The sequence below is a fragment of the Panthera pardus genome, unplaced genomic scaffold (genome assembly GCF_024362965.1).
Source record: "Panthera pardus isolate Hobbes unplaced genomic scaffold, ASM2436296v1 HiC_scaffold_8, whole genome shotgun sequence".
Lineage (NCBI taxonomy): Eukaryota > Metazoa > Chordata > Mammalia > Carnivora > Felidae > Panthera > Panthera pardus.
The window spans coordinates 20,603,031-20,619,994 of NW_026527013.1; the positions used below are offsets into that span (position 1 = coordinate 20,603,031).

Below are 16,964 nucleotides of genomic sequence, written 5' to 3' on the forward strand. Positions count from 1 at the left end.
CCTGCAGGGGGCGTGACCGTCTGTGGGAGGGTTGGGGCAAATACAGTGGATCTTGGGGGGAGGCCAGAAGAGCTGCTTCTGAAGATGTGGTAAGATTTAGAGGTCATATCCCTAAACCAATGACTTCCAGTGGCATAGGGACAGTCCTTGCCTACCCTTGGACTCCCTATGCTTGTTTCCTCAGCCCTACCTCCCTGGGCTCTCTCTCCCTTCCCCCACAGTGCCTGGTTTTCCCAGGAAGTGGCCAGCAGAGGGGAGGGAAACCTTGTCTCTCAACCCCTGGTGGTGGAAGCGGCAGGCACAGCTGCTGCTCCTGGGCTCCTGTCCTGGTCTTCCCCAGAGACTAGCTCTGGCTGACTATCCCCCAGTGAGGCACATCTCCTGTCCTGCTGTTGCTCAGCTGGGTGCCCTGTCTTCCTGGCTCCCTGTCAAACACTGCACTGGCCCTGAGGACCCTGCCTAGCATAGGCCTGTGGAATCCTGGTCTTCCCAGCTGGCTCTGGCTGCAGCCTGACTCTCTGGTGTCCTATCTTGAATGGAGATGCCTGGGGAGGGGCTGCAGAAAAATAAAGCCCAATGCCTAACCCTGCTTGTGGAGAGAGCTGGGGTCAGGCTGGCTGAGGTGTCAGAGCCTGTCCTGGGTCCTGGGGTCTCTTCTGGGTACAGGATGGGTCAGATTTGCATTAAGAGTAAGGGCCTAGAGTGGGGTACCCTGGGATGGGCTGATCCCTCTTTTATGGCTTCTAATTTCCAAAGAGCAAGAGTATGCTCAGTTAAGTGTCTTTATTGGAAGAGAGATCCAGTCTCCTTGGCTCTACTAGTGCCCTAGGTCAAGAGAATTTCGATGTCAAGTTCCAGCCGGCTGGCTTTGACCTCATAGCGGCCCCGGATCAGACCCCGGGTTTGACTGGTATGCCAGCGCCAGTGAGACTGGATGATGCAAGCCGCTTGGCGTGCCTGAAGAAATCGTCTGCGAGCCTGCCACATCCGAACCTGTGCCTGCACTTTCACCACTGCCCACTCCTGGCAGGTGTAGAGTCTTAGTGCCAGGCGCCGTCTCTGCTCCAGCATCTTGGCCTGCATCGACCTCCACCAGCACTGGATGACCCAGGCCCTGAGTGCTGTGTGTAGTAACGTCCGGCGCACCATGTTGCCACGCCACCATGACTGAATCTTTACAGCTGCGTTCTCTAACTGATCAGGGGAGGGAAGAACACGGAGATGCTCATTGGGGTACCCTCCCATTTCTGTCCCCATCTGTGGTGCTGGGTAGAAAGGGGGCCTGGCACAGCTGGCCCTGCCCTCCCATTTCCAGGCCCATTCATCTTATTTCCAGTTCCCCACTCATCAGTAGTCACTGCTTATTATCTGTCAGGCAGACCCTTTCCGTGTGGGTGTTACTCACATTTTGTGTGTCCATGGCCCTGGTCTTCAGAGTCCACTCATTTATCAGGCCACCCTAGTCTTTAGCCCCGCCCTCAACTGTTAGTCACCCCCCCCTCCCGTTAGACTCCGCCCACCTGCACACAGGTCTCCTCCCTCATCAGGTCCTGTCCATCCACATTTTTGCCACATCTCTCTCCTCTCTCCTCTTATTCGTGCCTCCTTCCAGGTTGACCAGTCCCCTCATTTGTTAATTCCCATCATTTTGGAGGTCGGCCGTTATCTCTTGCTTGCAGTATATTTCGCAGACCCAACTAGCCTCTTAAGTCTTGCTCTTTCTACACTTTCCAGTCACTTATTTCTGTTCCTGTTGGCGGCAGCAATAAGAGACTCATGCAGCTTTCCTTCAAGTAAGGGGTTTTACTTAGGAATACTCCTAGCCAGTTTGGATTTCCAGAAGCTTAAGTGTCAGAGCCCGTGGGAGGGCCTCCAAACAGTGCATTCACAGGCTAGTATGCTTTCATGTAAAATTTGTGAAAGCAAGACAGTTGAAGAGGGCCTCTGTCTCCCCCTGTCTGACCACCTCTGTCACTCTTCTACTGGGTGGTGTTGGAATGGCTGCAGCCCTTTTTGGGACATGACTAAGGAGAAACAGCTGGGATATGCGTACTTAGTATGGGTTAAATGAGACAGATTTATGTCGTTCACAGTCACCGTGGGGAATAGATACATCCTTGCCAACCATTCCACTAGAAATGGCTTCCAGGAAGGCTCTCACCAGTTACTGTGTCATGGTAAGAAGATGCAGCGACACATGCTGCTACGGTGATATGAACATGCCCTACAGCACCAGGCACCAGAAGTAGGTGGGCAGGGGAGGAAAACGGAGGTTTGAAAAGTATGGAGATAAAAGCTGCTCTGTAGAAAGTTCTTCCTCTTGGGGCACCTGGGTGGCGCAGTCGGTTAAGCGTCCGACTTCAGCCAGGTCACGATCTCGCGGTCCGTGAGTTCGAGCCCCGCATCAGGCTCTGGGCTGATGGCTCGGAGCCTGGAGCCTGTTTCCGATTCTGTGTCTCCCTCTCTCTCTGCCCCTCCCCCGTTCATGCTCTGTCTCTCTCTGTCCCAAAAAAATAAATAAAAAACGTTGAAAAAAAAAAAAAAAAAAAGAAAGTTCTTCCTCTTATTAGACATGTAAAACCGTAACTGGAAGATTCTGTTCTCACTGATGCCCGCTTAAAACTGAGGTTCTGTCTTGTTGGGAATATACCTGCTAATGCAATGAGACCATTATAAACATGCCATACTTTTCTCTTATTTTGGTGTGAATTTTGTGAAAGGGAATTGATCAGAATTCCTGTGATTTCAGTGCAGCAACTAGCAGAGCTACTCAGAACAAACAGTGTGTAAGTCAGCATGAGAAATCATACTTTACTTCATGGCATCCTGAGTATCTATAATAAATAAGTTTCTATCAAAAATGATATTACAAAATCATCATATTCAGAAGTAATCAAAGGTTATGCTGCGAAAAGATGTAGGAAAAGCATGATAGAGGTGGGAAGGTGAGCTAATATATACATGATGCTATGCTTTGGTATTTGCCAACTTTTGAGAATTTACAATTTGTTGTCATTTCTTTATTTGTCCTTCATTATTCACTTGCCAATTTCAAGCCTGTAATTTTGTATTCTTTTTCTTAAAGTAGGCCTTCCAAATTATATAAGCCTCAGGCCCCACAAAACCTGGATCTGCCCTGCCGTGTGTAAGAATGCAATTGTGCAGCCAGGTCTCCTGGGAGCTCACAGAAAGCTGCGATTCCAGGATTCAGGGTTGGGACTGGAAGTGCGGACGCAGGTGATGCAGAGATGCCGGGCGTCCTTTGGGATCTGGAAGGCCATTGTGGCTCTGGCTTTAGCATGCGTGTTAGCATTCATTTTTCTGCATGAGGGTTTGCTAGGCATCCGCTGCCTGTTGGGCTATCCACTGTCTGTGGCTCCTGTTTATGTGTATTTGAGACCTTGTGTGAACGCTCATTCTCATGGCCATGGCATTGGCCGTTGGGGTGTCTCAGAGGTTCTGTCCCTCTTGTCAGCCACACAAGCTCTTTGCATCATGTGAAAAGTCCTCTGGAGCAGACTCTGTTGCTTCCTTTAATAACTGTCAATCTGGGTGAGCAGAGAGCTGATATCAGTGTCTTAAAGGCCTCCATCCCTGCACTCAGCTGTTGGTCCTGGCATCAGGCATCTATCCACTCCCAGTCCAGTCCACCAGATTTTGCAGAAGGGATCCACAGGCTGTGGGCATGGCCAGTGTTCGGAGGCTCAGTCCATCTGGGCCAGGTTGCCATGATCAGGGTGTCAGATCCCACTATTCCTTGTGAGTCTCTCCCCTACCCCACTCTGGCCTAGGTGTGTTGTTGCCAGAATACCTTGGCTTTGTCTCCTTCTTAGAAGTCTCTGGGAGAACCTGCTGGCCCCTTTTATGTTCATGCTTTTATAGGTATTCACAAAGTGGCAGCAGATGGGGCCGAGAGGTAAGATTACAGACCTCGAGCCTTGGTCTCTATTTCATCAGTCCCCTCCGCTCCCCAGCTTCCGGCTCTCTTCTCTTCCTTGCTTGATTTCTTGATCTGATTATAAAATGGTACATATGTTGCTAACATTTCAAATAATGCAGAAACATGTAAGGTGGAAAGTGGATTTCCCATGAAATTTGCCTCCAAAGCTCTTCCTCCAGAATTTATACCATGCACAGACTAGTTTACATTTTCTATTAAAAATAGTTTCTTTTTAATTCATATATTTCAAACTAAAATATCCCTTAGCAATCCTTCTTGGCATTAGTACTAATTCCAGCTTGGAGAGTATCCTGGACAATTAGTTATGCCTTTATAGACACGGTACATCCATGTACCTAAGGAAATATAAAACTGTTTTGTGTGTTTTATGTATTTTTTTAAGTTAATTGAGGTAAAAATTACATAACATAAAATTGACCATTTTAACCATTTTATTATTTTGTTTATTTAGAGAGACAGCACAAGCGTTAGAGGGAGAGAAAGAATCTTAAGCAGGCTCCACACCCAACACGGAGCCCAACACGGGGCTTGATCTCAAACCCTGAGATCATGACTTGAGCCAAAACGAAGAGTTGGTTGCTGGGGGCGCCGGGGTGGCTCAGTTGGTTGAGTGTCCGACTTCAGCTCGAGTCATGATCTCATGGTTCGTGAGTTTGAGCCCCGCATTGGGCTCTGTGCTAACAGCTCAGAGCCTGGAGCCTGCTTTGGATTCTGTGTCTCTCTCTTTCTCTGCCCCTCCCCTGCTCTCTCTCTCTCTCTCTCTCTCTCTCTCTCTCTCTGGCTCTCTCTCTCAAATAAATTTAAAAAACATTTAAAAAATTTAAAAAAAAAAAAGAGTTTGTTGCTTAACTGACTGAGCCACCCAGGCACCCCTTAACCATTTTAAAGTGTATAATTGAGTGGCTTTTAGTACATGTGCCATGTTATACAACCATCACTGCTATCACTGCTATCTACTTAACCAACTGAGCCACCCAGGTGCCCCTCGGCTTGTTTTAATTCTAATTTTGCCCCCTCCCCCCCCAATAAACCGTGTATCCATTACACAGTCATTTCCCACTACCCTTCTGTCACCCCAGACCCTGGCAGCTACTAATCTGCTTTTAGTCTATATGGAGTTGCCTATTCCAGATGTTTCTTATAAATGGAATGAGAGAATAAATGGCCTTTTATGACTGGCTTCTTTTACTTTGCATGTTTTCAAGGTTCATCCGTGTTCTAATATGTATCAGTACTTCATTCCTTTCTATGGCTAACTACTATTTTCTTGCATGGATATACCACATTTTGTGTATCCACTCATAAATTGGCAGATATGTTAATGTTTTTCGCTCTTTGGTGATTGTCAGTAGTACTGCTCTGAGCATTTGTGTACAAGTATTGGTTTGAACATCTGTTTTTAGTTCTTTTAGCTATATACCTAGGAGTGGAATTGCTGGGTCATGTGGGAATTCTGTGTTTAACTTTCTGAGGAACTGCCAATCTGTTTTCCACAGCATCCAGGCCATTTTACATTCCCACCAGTCTCCATATCCTTGCCAACACTTGTTATTTCCCACTTTTTAAAATTATAGCATTTAATTGGGGTTATGATTTGCATTTGCCAGATGATGTTGAACATGTGCTTTGGGGGCATTTGCGTATTTTTCTTTGGAGAAATGTCTATTCATGTCCACTGACCACTTTTAAATTGGCTTCTTTGTCTTTTCATTGTTGAGTTGTAAGACGTCTTTATATATTCTGGACTCTAGGTCCTTATCAGATATTTGATTTGAAAATATTTTCTTGGGGCACCCGGGTGGCTCAGTTGGTTGAGCGTCTGATTTCGGCTCAGGTCATGATCTCACAGCTCGTGAGTTCAAGCCCTGCGTCGGGCTCTGTGTGACAGCTCAGAGCCTGGAGCCTCCTTCTGCTTCTGTGTCTCTCTCTCTTTCTGGCCCTAACCCACTCGCATTCTGTCTGTTTCTCTCAAAAATAAATAAACATTAAAAAAAATTAAAAAAAAATATTTTCTTCCATTTTGTAGGTTGTTTTTTCCTTTTTTATATAATGACCTTTGGTGCACAAAAGTTCTTAATTCTGTTGACATCCAATTTATCTATTTTTCTTCCATTGCTTATACTTCGGTGCTAGAGCTAAGAATCCATCCACGGCCAAATCCAAGCTCATAAAGTGTTACTCCTGTGTTTTCTTCTCAGAGTTTTATAGTTTTATCTCTTACCTTTGGGACTTCAATTGATTATGAGTTAATATTTGTATATGCTGTGAGACAAGAATGCAGCTCCATGCTTTTGCAGAGGGTTACCCAGTTGTCCAGGCAGCATTTGCTGAAGAGAATATCCTTTCCCCTGAGTCTTGGTGTCCTTGTTGAAAAATCAGTTGAACACAGGGGCTCTTGGGTGGCTCAGTTGGTTAAGCCTCTGACTTTGGCTCAGGTCATGATCTCATGGTTCTTGAGTTCAGGCCCCACACTGGGCTTTCTGCTGAGCCTGCTTCAGATCCTCTGTCCCCTTCTCTCTCTGCCCTTCCCCTGCTCTTGCTCTTTCTCAAAAAATAAATAAACTTAGAAAATTAAAAAATAAAAGAAAAATCAATTGAACATAGATCTATAGGTTTATTTCTGGTCTTTCAATTCTAATCCATTGATCTACATATCTAGATAGTACCATACTATCTTGATCACTGTAGCTTTGTAGTAAGCTTTGAAATTGAGAAGTTTGAGTCCTCCAACTTTATCTTTTTCAAGATCATTTTGGCTATTCTGACATCTTGGCAATTCCATCTGAGCTTTCCATTTCTGTAAAAAAAAAAAAAAGGGCAGTGAGAATGAAAGGTATTGCATTGAATCTGTAAATCAATTTGGAGAATATTAAGTCTTCTGACCCATGAACACAGAATATCTTTCCATATACTTAGGTCTCCTTTAATTTCTTTCAGTGTTTTATAGTTTTAAGTCTACAAGTCCTACACCTGCTTGGTTAAATTTATTCCTAAGTATTTTTATTCTTTTTAGACAATTGCTTAGGTATTTACTTTGAGAGAGAGAGTGTGTGTGAATGGGGCAGGTGCAGAGAGAAAGGGTGGGGGACAGGACTTGAAGCAGGCTCTGTGCTGACAGCGGAGAGCCCGATGCAGGGCCCAAACCCATGGTTCATCTAACTTGGATGCATTTTAGTTCTCTTTCTTGTTTAATTGCCTTGGTTAAAACTTCCAGTATGATGTTGAATAACAGTGATGAAAGCAGATTATCTTGGTCTTATTCCTCATCTTAGAGAAAAAACTTTCAGTCTTTCACCATTGAGAACAATGTCAGTTGTGGGTTTTCCATAGCTGCCCTTTATCAAGTTGAGAAATTTCCTTCTACTCCTAGGTTATTGAATGCTTTTATCATGAAAAGATACTAGATTTTGTCAATTCTTTTTCTGTATCAATTGAGATGATCATGTGATTTTCCCCTTTATTAACATTGATTTTCATATGTTGCACTTGCCTTGCTCCCATTCCTGGGATAAATCCCATTAGGTCCCATTGTATAATCCTTTTAATACGTTTTTGGATTTGATTCCCTGATTTTTTTTTTTTTGAAGTTTTTGCATCTGTACTCATAATTGGTATTGGTCTTTAGAGTTTTTTTCTTATGGTATCTTTGTCAGGAGTTGGCATCATGGAAGTGCTGCCCTCAAGGAATGAGTTAGGAAGCATTCTCTTCTGTTTTGGGGAAGAATGTTAGAAGGAATGGTATCAGTTCTTCTTTAATGTTTTATAAAATTCACCAATAAAGTCGGCTGGCCCTGGGCTTTTCTTTGTTAGAAGTTTTTAAACTGTTGACTCAATCTTTTTCCTTGTTACAGGCCCATTCAGATTTTCTATTTCTTCTTCAGTCAGTTTTGGTTGTTTGTGTGTGGCTAGGAATTTGCCCATTTCCCCTTGGTTATCTAATTTGCTGGTATAGCAAATTGTTTGTAAGATTCTCATGATCTTTTTATTCTATAAGGTCCCCACTTTCATTCCTGATTTTACTAATTTGAGTTTTCAGTCTAGCTAAAGGCTTGTCAATTCTGTTGGTCTTTTTAGAGAATCAACTTGGTTTTATTGATCTGTTGTTTATCTTATTTTCTATTCTGTTCATCTTAGCTCTAATCTTTATTATTTCTGCCCTATTTGCATTTAGTTTGCTCTTCTTTTTCTAGTTTTTTGAGGTGGAAGGTTATTAATTTGAGATATTCTTTTTTTTAAGTCTATTTATTTAAGTAAAGTATGCCCAATGTGGGGCTCAAACTTATGACCCTGAGATCAAGAGTGACTCTCTATTCTGACTGAGCCAGCCAGGTGCCCTGAGATATTTCTTCTTTTTTTTAATGGAGGCATTCACAGCTATAAATTTCCTTCTGAGCACTGCTTTTGCTATATCCCATCCATTTTGGGATGTTGTGTTTTTGTTTTTAATCATATAAAAGTATTTTCTAATTTTCCTTGGGATTTCTTTTTGACCCACTAGTTATTTAAAAGTATGTGTTTTGGGGCATGCACCTGTGTGGCTCAGTCCGTTAAGCATCCAACTTCAGCTTAGATCATGATCTCCTGGTTTGTGAGTTTGAGCCCTGCGTCGCGCTCTGTGCTGGCAACTCAGAGCCCGGATCCTGCTTCGGATTCTGTGTCTCCATCTCTCTCTGCCCCTCACTCACTCATGCTCTGTCTTTCTCTCTCAAAAATAAATAAACATTAAAAAAAATTTTTTTAAGTGTGTTTTTAGTAGGGGTTGTCTGGGTGGCTCAGTCATTTGAATGTCTGACTCTTGATTTCGGCTCAGGTCATGATCTCATGGTTTGTAAGATCGAGCTCCACATCGGCCTCGGGCTTCAGGCTCTGGACTAACAACGTGGAGCCTGCCTGGGATTCTCTTTCTCTCCCTCTCTCTCTCCCCCTCCTCCACTCTTGAACATGCATACACACTCTCTCTCAAAATAAATAAATATTCTTTTTTTAAAGTGTGTTTTTGGAGCCCCTGGGTGGCTCAGTCGGTTAAGTGTCCAACTTCGGCCCAGGTCATGATCTCACAGTTCATGGATTCAAGCCCCGCGTGAGGCTCTTTTGCTGACAGCTTAGAGCCTGGAGCCTTTTTCAGATTCTGTGTCTCCCTCTCTCTCTGCACCTCCCCAGCTCATGCTTGCACTCTCTCTCTGTCAAAAATAAATAAACTTAAAAAAAATTTTTTTTAAATAAAGTGCGGTTTTGATTTTCACAGAGTGGTGAATTTTCCAGATTTCCTTCTATTATTTTTATTAACATTCTACTATATATATACGTGTATATATATATATACGTATATATATATATATATATATATATACACACACATATATACGTATATATATATGCTATATATATATATATATATATATATATATATATATATTTCTATTTTCCTTCCATGTGGTCAGAGAAGATACTCTGTATGATTTCAACCTTTTTCAATTCATTGAGATTTGTTTTGTGGCCTAATATATGTTCTGTCCTGAAGAATGTTTTACATGCCTTCGAGGAGAATGGTGTTCTGCAGTTGTTGGGAGGGGTGTTCTCTAGATGTCTGTCAGGTCTGGTTGCTATATAGTGATGTCTAAATCTTCTCTTTCCCTAGTATCTTTTGTCTAATTGATCAAATGATTAGTCTCCAGCTATTATTTTTGAACTTTCTATTTCTCCACTGATTTCTGTCAGGTTTTGCTTCCTATATTTTGAGACTTTTGTTACTTTCATATATGTTTATAATTATTAAATTTTTTTTTTCTTTTTTTTTGAGAGAGAGCGAGCTTGTGCAAGTGGGGGAGAGGAGCAGAGGGAGGGAGAGAGAATCTTAAGGAGGCTTCACACCCAGCGCAGGGCCCAATGCGGGACTTGAACTCACTGGCCTGAGATTAAGACCTGAGCTGAGGGGCGCCTGGGTGGCTCAGTCGGTTAAGCGTCCGACTTCAGCTCAGGTCACAATCTCGCGGTCCATGGGTTTGCGCCCCGCGTCGGGCTCTGGGCTGATGGCTCGGAGCCTGGAACCTGCTTCCGATTCTGTGTCTCCCTCTCTCTCTGCCCCTCCCCCATTCATGCTCTGTCTCTCTCTGTCTCAAAAATAAATAAAGGCTAAAAAAAAATTAAAAAAAAAAAAAAAAAAGACCTGAGCTGAAATCAAGAGTCAAATGCCTAACCGACTGAGCCACCCAGGCGCCCCTATAATTATAACATATTCTTGATAGATTGACTCTCTTATTACTAGATAACATCTTTGTTTTTTATACGATTTTTGTCTTAAACTCTACTGTATCTGATATTAGTATATCTACCCAGCTCTCTTTTGGTACGGTTTTCCTGGAGTATCTTTTTCCATCCTTCCTCTTTCAACCTGTTTGTGTTCTTGGATACAAAGAGAGTGTTTTGTAGACAATATAGTTGGATCATGTTTCTTTGTTATAATCTATTCTGTCATTCTCTGCTTTTGATTGGAGAGTTTAAGCTGTTTAATGTAATCATGGATAAGAAAGAACTGACATTTTGCTGTTTTCTATATGTGATATCCGTGTTGTTTTCTTTCTTTTATTTAAAAAAAATTTTTTTAATGTTTATTTTTGAGAGAGAGAGAGACAGAGTACAAGCAGGGGAGAGGCAGAGAGAGAGGGAGACACAGAATCGGAAGCAGGCTCCAGGCTCTGAGCTGTCAGCAAAGAGCCTGATGCAGGGCTCAAACTCATGAACAATGAGATCATGACCTGAGCCAAAGTCAGACGCTTAACCGACTGAACCACCCAGGCACCCCTCTTGTTGTTTTTCAGTTCCTCCTTTACTGCCTTCTTTTGTGTTAGGTTTTCTAGTTTACCATTTTGATTCCTTTTTTGTTTCCTTTACTATATATTTTTAAATTTTTTGTTAGTGTCACTCCAAAGATCACAATTAGCACCTTAAATTACGACAGCCCACTCAAATTAATACAATTTAGTTTCAACTGTATATAAAAATTTTGACCCTGTATTGCTCCCCCCTCTCTTATGCTGTTATTGTCCTTACAGATTAATTTATTATTAAGTATTTAATAGTTTGTTGTTGTTGTGGACGGAATGTTTTATCCAACCGAATTTCCATTTGGTTACTATTAATACAGAGAAACACCGCTGATTTTTATATATTTATTTTATGAGGCCACATGCCAAATTTTCTACTATTTCTCATAGACTGTTTTTTCTCATTAGATTCTCTTAGAGTTTCAAAGTATACGATCACATCAGCAACAGAAGGAAATAGTTTTTATTTCCTTTTCAAAACTTATACTAATTTTCCCATCCTGTTGCATTTGCGGGACCCAAAGCACTGTGCATAATAGGAGTGATAGAAGGCATCCCTGTCAGGTTCCTGATTTTATTGGAAATTGTTTTCTTTCCCCTTACCATTTAGAATGCTGTTTGCCTGAAACAAAATAAGTCTTCATCAATTTTAAGTAGTTTCTTCCTATTGCAGAGTGTTACTAAGATCTGCTGAACTTTATAAGCATCCTTATAGGCATATATTGACTTGGCCAAGTGGCTGTTCATTTTTACTTTGAATTGTTCACTAAGGACATATGCTAATTCTTCCTGATACTGAGCCATTCCTGGAATAAACTTGATTTAATCCCACTGTACGATTCTTTTGACATTGCTGGATTCTATTTGGTAATGTTTATTTCACATTTTTACATTTATATGGATTAGTGAAATTGGGCTATTACCTTGGTCAGCAAACCACTGTACCTGCCCAAGCAAATCTGGCCAATTTTGGTACAATCCATGACCTAAGAATGGTTTTTACATGTTTAAATGGTTGGAAAAAAAATCAAAATAATAATAATATTTTGCAACACTTGAAATTATATCAGAGTCAAATTTCAGTGTCCATAATAAAGATTTATTGGAACACTACCACACTCATCTATTTCCATAATGTCTCTGGCTGCCTTTGTGTTCCAACACAGAGTTAAGTACTTGCAACAGACACCGTATGGCCTGCAAACCTTAAATATAGACTCTTTGGCTCTTTACAGGAAAAGTTTGCCAACCCCTGGTCTGTCTAGCTTTCTTTTTGGCGCCTATCTTTATCAGGTTTGGTGTGAATATTAAGTTGGCTTCCTGAAAGGAATTGGAGAGTTTTCCCTCTTTTTTCCTATTATGTGGTATCATTTAAATAGATTTGGAATTATCTCCTCTGTAAATGTTAAATGAAACTCAGCCATAAAACCATCTGGTTCCCAGGCAATATTTAATACATAATAAATATAATCTTCTGTGGTAATTGATCTATTCAAGTTTTCAACTTTTCTTGGGTTGATTTTAATAATTTATATTTTGCTAGGAAATCATCCATTTCCTCAATATTTTCAAATTTGGTTAGCCATAAAATTGAACAGAATACTCTCTCCAAATAATTATAAATTTACTGTAGTCCTCAGCTCTCATTTCCTATTTTGTATATTTTTACCCCCTCTCTTTTTTTTAAATCTGGTTCATAGAAGTTTATATATTTTATTAGTCTTTTTCAAACAACCAGTCTTTTTTTTTTTAATGTTTATTTACTTTTGAGAGAGAGAGAGAGAGAAAGAGAGAGAGAGAGAGTGCAAGCTGGGGAGGGGCAGAGAGAGAGGAAGATACAGAATCTGAAGCAGGCTCCAGACTCTGAGCTGTCAGCACAGAGCCTGACACGAGGCTTAAAATCACAAACTGCGACATCATGACGTGAGCTGCAATCAGATGCTTAACGGACTGAGCCACCCAGGCACCCCTCAAATAAGGGGGTCTTAAGCTTATTTATCTTTCCTGTAATTTTTTGGGGGGGGCAGGGGGGAGTGTCTGTTTCAGTAATTTGAAATTTTATTTCTTTGTATTATCTCCCTTGTCCTCATTTGTTTTGGATTCTTCTATCATTTTTGTTCTTGTTTTTATCTTCATTCAAAGGATGAGTACTGGGTTTCCACATTTTTGGTCTTTCTTCCTTAATAACGAAGGCTTTGTGGCTGTGAGAGTCTGTCCATGTCCAGGCTTCATTAGGAAATAGTCTCTTTTCAGAAAAAAATAACAAGTAGTCTTCTTTTTCTTTTTGCTCTTTCGGTAGTTTGTGGTTTTATTTTGGTTTCGCCTTCCGTCAAAGGTTTTCCTTAATTTCCAATGAGGTAACACTTTAAACATGTCTAACGTATTTGTTTCTGATATAATTAGACATACTGATTATAATTGTAAATTGAGGGGTGCCTGGGTGGCTCAGTTGGTTAAGCGTCCAACTTCAGCTCAGGTCATGATCTCGCGGTTCGTGAGTTCGAGCCCCACATTGGGCTCTGCACTGACAGCTCAGAGCCTGGAGCCTGCTTTGGATTCTATCTCCCTCTCTCTCTGCCCCTCCCCTGCTCACACTCTGTCTCTCTCTGTCTCAAAAATAAATTAACATTACAAAAATTTTTTTTAATTGTAAATTAAGCTCTTTTTGCCGGCCAAGTGCATGCCAGCCCTTTGTAAATATTCTTGGATGTATGAAATAAGTGATTGCTTTCCGTTTTGAAAGATGTGAAGTTCTGCATGTGTTGATGAATTTTGTTTGTTATCATTTCTTAGTTCCCCTGTGCCCTTAGTTTTGGCTACAGATGTTGAAATCTCTTATAATAATGATCACATTCTCCCTGCGTTTTATACTTCTGGCAGTTTGTTAATTAATTCTTTTGTCCAGAACACTGACAACTAATAAAATTTAAGGGGGGGTGAAGGTGGGAGATAAGTGATAAGTATATAAGGAAATTATATTTTCAAAACTTTAAGTCTTTAGCTATAAGAATTTTTATAAGTGAACTTTTTGGCAGCAAAGTCACGTAGGGAGGGAAATGTTTCAAAACATTTGTTTTTCTAAAAGCATTTTCCAAGGCATCTTATTTTGGCTGATTAGGAGCTCCCTCTAGAGGCTAGAAAAATTGCAGCACCAGGGTTTCTTTCTGTGACTTGTGAGTTCAGTAACATTTCTGTTTAGGGTTTTTTGCAGGAATCTTTCTAACACACTAGTCATTGTTGGTGAGGGTTAGCATTGTCAAAACTAGACAGTGGGATCCATAAACCCCTTCGTCAGTGCACAGCAATCACAAATGACCATCTGTCCCAATTCATGGAAAGCTCATTTATTTGTTGGTTTGTTTTCCTCACTGGAATGTGACCTCCATGCAGGTAGGGACTTTCCCTGTCTCACTCTTTGCTTTAACAAATGCCTGTAATAGTACCTGGCACATAGTAGGGATTCAGTAATTGTTGAATGGATGAGTGAATTTTTGAGCAGAAATTCTTTGCTTACTGTTGCTTGGAATCCATGACTAGGCCTGGGGCCAAGGGAAGGCACTTGTCCATGAACTAGGGCTGAGTGGCCTGTGCTCAGTGGGATTTATTTCACTGGATTAGACCAAATTAATTTACTCAACACTTATTTATTGAGCATCCACTCTGCCACAAAGTGTTGTAGAGGCTGGGGATCCAACAGTGAAAAAAATCAGGCAAGATTCCTGTATTTATGGAACAGTTATATAGAGAATGTTTGGATAGTAATGTTTGTTATAAAGAAAAGTTGGATGGGGGTGCAGAGCATGCTGGATGGAAAGGAGGTACCGCTTTTATAGGGGTGGTCAGATTGTGAGTCACTTCATGATGAAGGAGGCAGGGAGGAAGCTATACAGGTATCTGGGGGATGGGAGGTGTCAAGGAGCTGAAGCAAGAATGTCCCTGGCATGTTCGAGTGACACTAGGGAGGCTGGTATGGCAGAAGCAGAGTAAGAGAGGAGGAAAGGAAGATGAAGTCAGAAAGATAAATTTAGGAGATACACCGCAGAGATGTGAAATACTAGAGAGGATGTTTGGGATCTTTCCAGCAAGGGGAAGAACCTTGTAAGTCAAGGGCAAGAGTGAGGCTGGGCTTTCACACAGACGTCTGTACTTCCAAAAGTGGCTTCCAGGTTGCCTAATCAGAGATCATTTGCTTGCAAAGAGTCTGATCATGACCATGGTTGACAGATCCTAAGGTGGTGATGATGTGGCCGACACGTCAGGAGATGGGAGGTGTGCTAGGATGGCACAGGGTATATAAGGAAGACCACAGAACCAGATTCTTGCTGAACTAAGCTAAATTAAGAAGAGAACGCCCTTAGACCCCAAGGGTGAGGGGTGCAGGGACCATTACTCTCTCTCAGCTCTTGTCCTCAGGGCGTCTGGTCAGTGTTACCCAAACTGCCGCCACCACCCTCCACTGACCAATGAAAACCTTGAAAATGAAAATTCTTGGGGTGCCTGGGTGGCTCAGTCAGTTAAGCACCTGACTTCAGCTCAGGTCATGATCTCACAGTTTGTGAGTTCAAGCCCCATGTCAGGCTCTTTGCTGACAGCTCGGAGCCTAGAGCCTGCTTCAGATTCTGTGTCTGCCTCTCCTCTCTGCCCCTCCCCCACTTGCGCGCGCGCTCTCTCTCTCTCTCTCTCTCTCTCTCTCTCTCTCTCAAAAATAAACAAACATTAAAAATAAAAGAAAATGAAAACTCTTGAAACCTGCCAACATCTGCTGATTCCAGAAAGGAGCAGTCTCCATTTGAGATAACAGAACAAGATTGACTTTCTGGACACTGAAAAGATTCTCTTCAGCTTCATCCTGTTTTTTTGGACCCTTTAATACCGTTTCACAGACTGCTAATCATGCTGAGCTTTCTAGTGTGAGTGGGGGTGACAAGGGCACTGCCCTGGACTCTACTGCCTGGGCGGGGTGGAGCATGCCCTGTTGCCAGCACTTCTGCTGCATCTGGATGAATGTCGTACTCTGCAGGCTCGGCTCCAGATGCAGAGCCTGGCTGCAGTCAGTACTGTCAGTGGGCCTGATCACCTGACTGGGAGTTGTCACGTTATGGTCACTCATCCAATGCTGCCTTAAGATGAGGCTCAGGCCCCATATGCACAACTAATGATGGTATCTGATGGAGTGGCCTGAGCCCCTGAGAAATCTTAGTGGATACATGAAAGGGGATGGAGCTGTAGAAGAATGACCTTGTCATGGCAGACTTGCACATATGCATATAGGTTACAAACGGCAAAAGCTTGAACCACAGTGAATCTAAGTCTTTGACCGGACACCTTGGGATCCTCCTGGAACGGAGGAAGATGAGGGAGCAGAGGGCATGTCAGGAGCTGCTGTCTTTCCTGGGAAGCTGTTACGAGACCGTTGCCATCTCCCCCTGGGTTCTGAAGAAGAGCAGGGCTCTTTGCCCTGCCCCCCCCCCCCCAAAGAACTGCAGAATATAAAGCCACCCAGCAGTAGCTTAGATTGGGCCCCTCAGCAATGACTTGAACTGCAGTCATCTGGCCCTTTTATTTCATATCTTTCCTGTTGTTGCATGGGGACAAGAACCACAGGGACATGGCGCTTTGAATAATCTTGCTTTCACTGTCTACCAGAGTGATAAACTGTCTGAATCAAAAGTGGCCCACTGCATCCTTACCAGCAAGCCCAGTCAGGCGTTGGCCTTGGTTTTCCTTTGTCATGTGTCTTGAGGGTGTTTGATAGAAAGCCATGTACCAGGTGCAGTTTATCTGTCTTGGTTACTAGGAAGCGTCTGGGCTGGGAGAGCTGCAAGTTAAAATGCTCACCTTGTGCCTGAGTAACTGGAACGATAGAAAAGACCAGTAGGAAACGAAGACACCGGTTCTCCGTGCCAGGGTGCTCCCTGTGGGTGGAAGGTGGGGAGGAATGCATGCATGGGTAGCTGTTGGGCTCCTGAGGAGACCGACATTGCCATGCATGTGGATTTCCTGACCTGCGCTTTCTACAGAGCTAAGGAAACCTAGTGCTAGATGAAAGTCCACCGTGTCTTGAGTTTGATGGCTAACCTACCCTGCTGGTGGTGCAACAGATCTGAACTTTGAGACCGAGAACAGAAAGAAATCCAAATGTGTCAGCAGTCACCATAAGTGTAATGCATTAACTCAGC

At 42.5% G+C, this 16,964-nt stretch overlaps 2 protein-coding genes across 3 annotated transcripts in view; one reads left to right on the forward strand and one right to left on the reverse strand.

The window, feature by feature from the left end:
- The window catches only part of LOC109247876 (IQ domain-containing protein F5), a 76,727-nt gene that overhangs the window by 20,885 nt on the left and 38,878 nt on the right, over nt 1-16,964 (forward strand). The gene's annotated exons all lie outside the window — the stretch shown is intronic.
- IQCF6 (IQ motif containing F6) lies at nt 769-1,396 on the reverse strand. Its single transcript, XM_019417030.2, has one exon. The coding sequence runs from the start codon at nt 1,255-1,257 to the stop codon at nt 826-828; it is 432 nt and encodes a 143-aa protein (XP_019272575.2). The 5' UTR covers nt 1,258-1,396; the 3' UTR covers nt 769-825.

Coding starts and splice junctions, on each gene's coding strand:
- IQCF6 (XM_019417030.2), bottom strand. CDS start 1,257: ATGGGGACAGAAATGGGAGGGTACCCCAATGAGCATCTCCGTGTTCTT.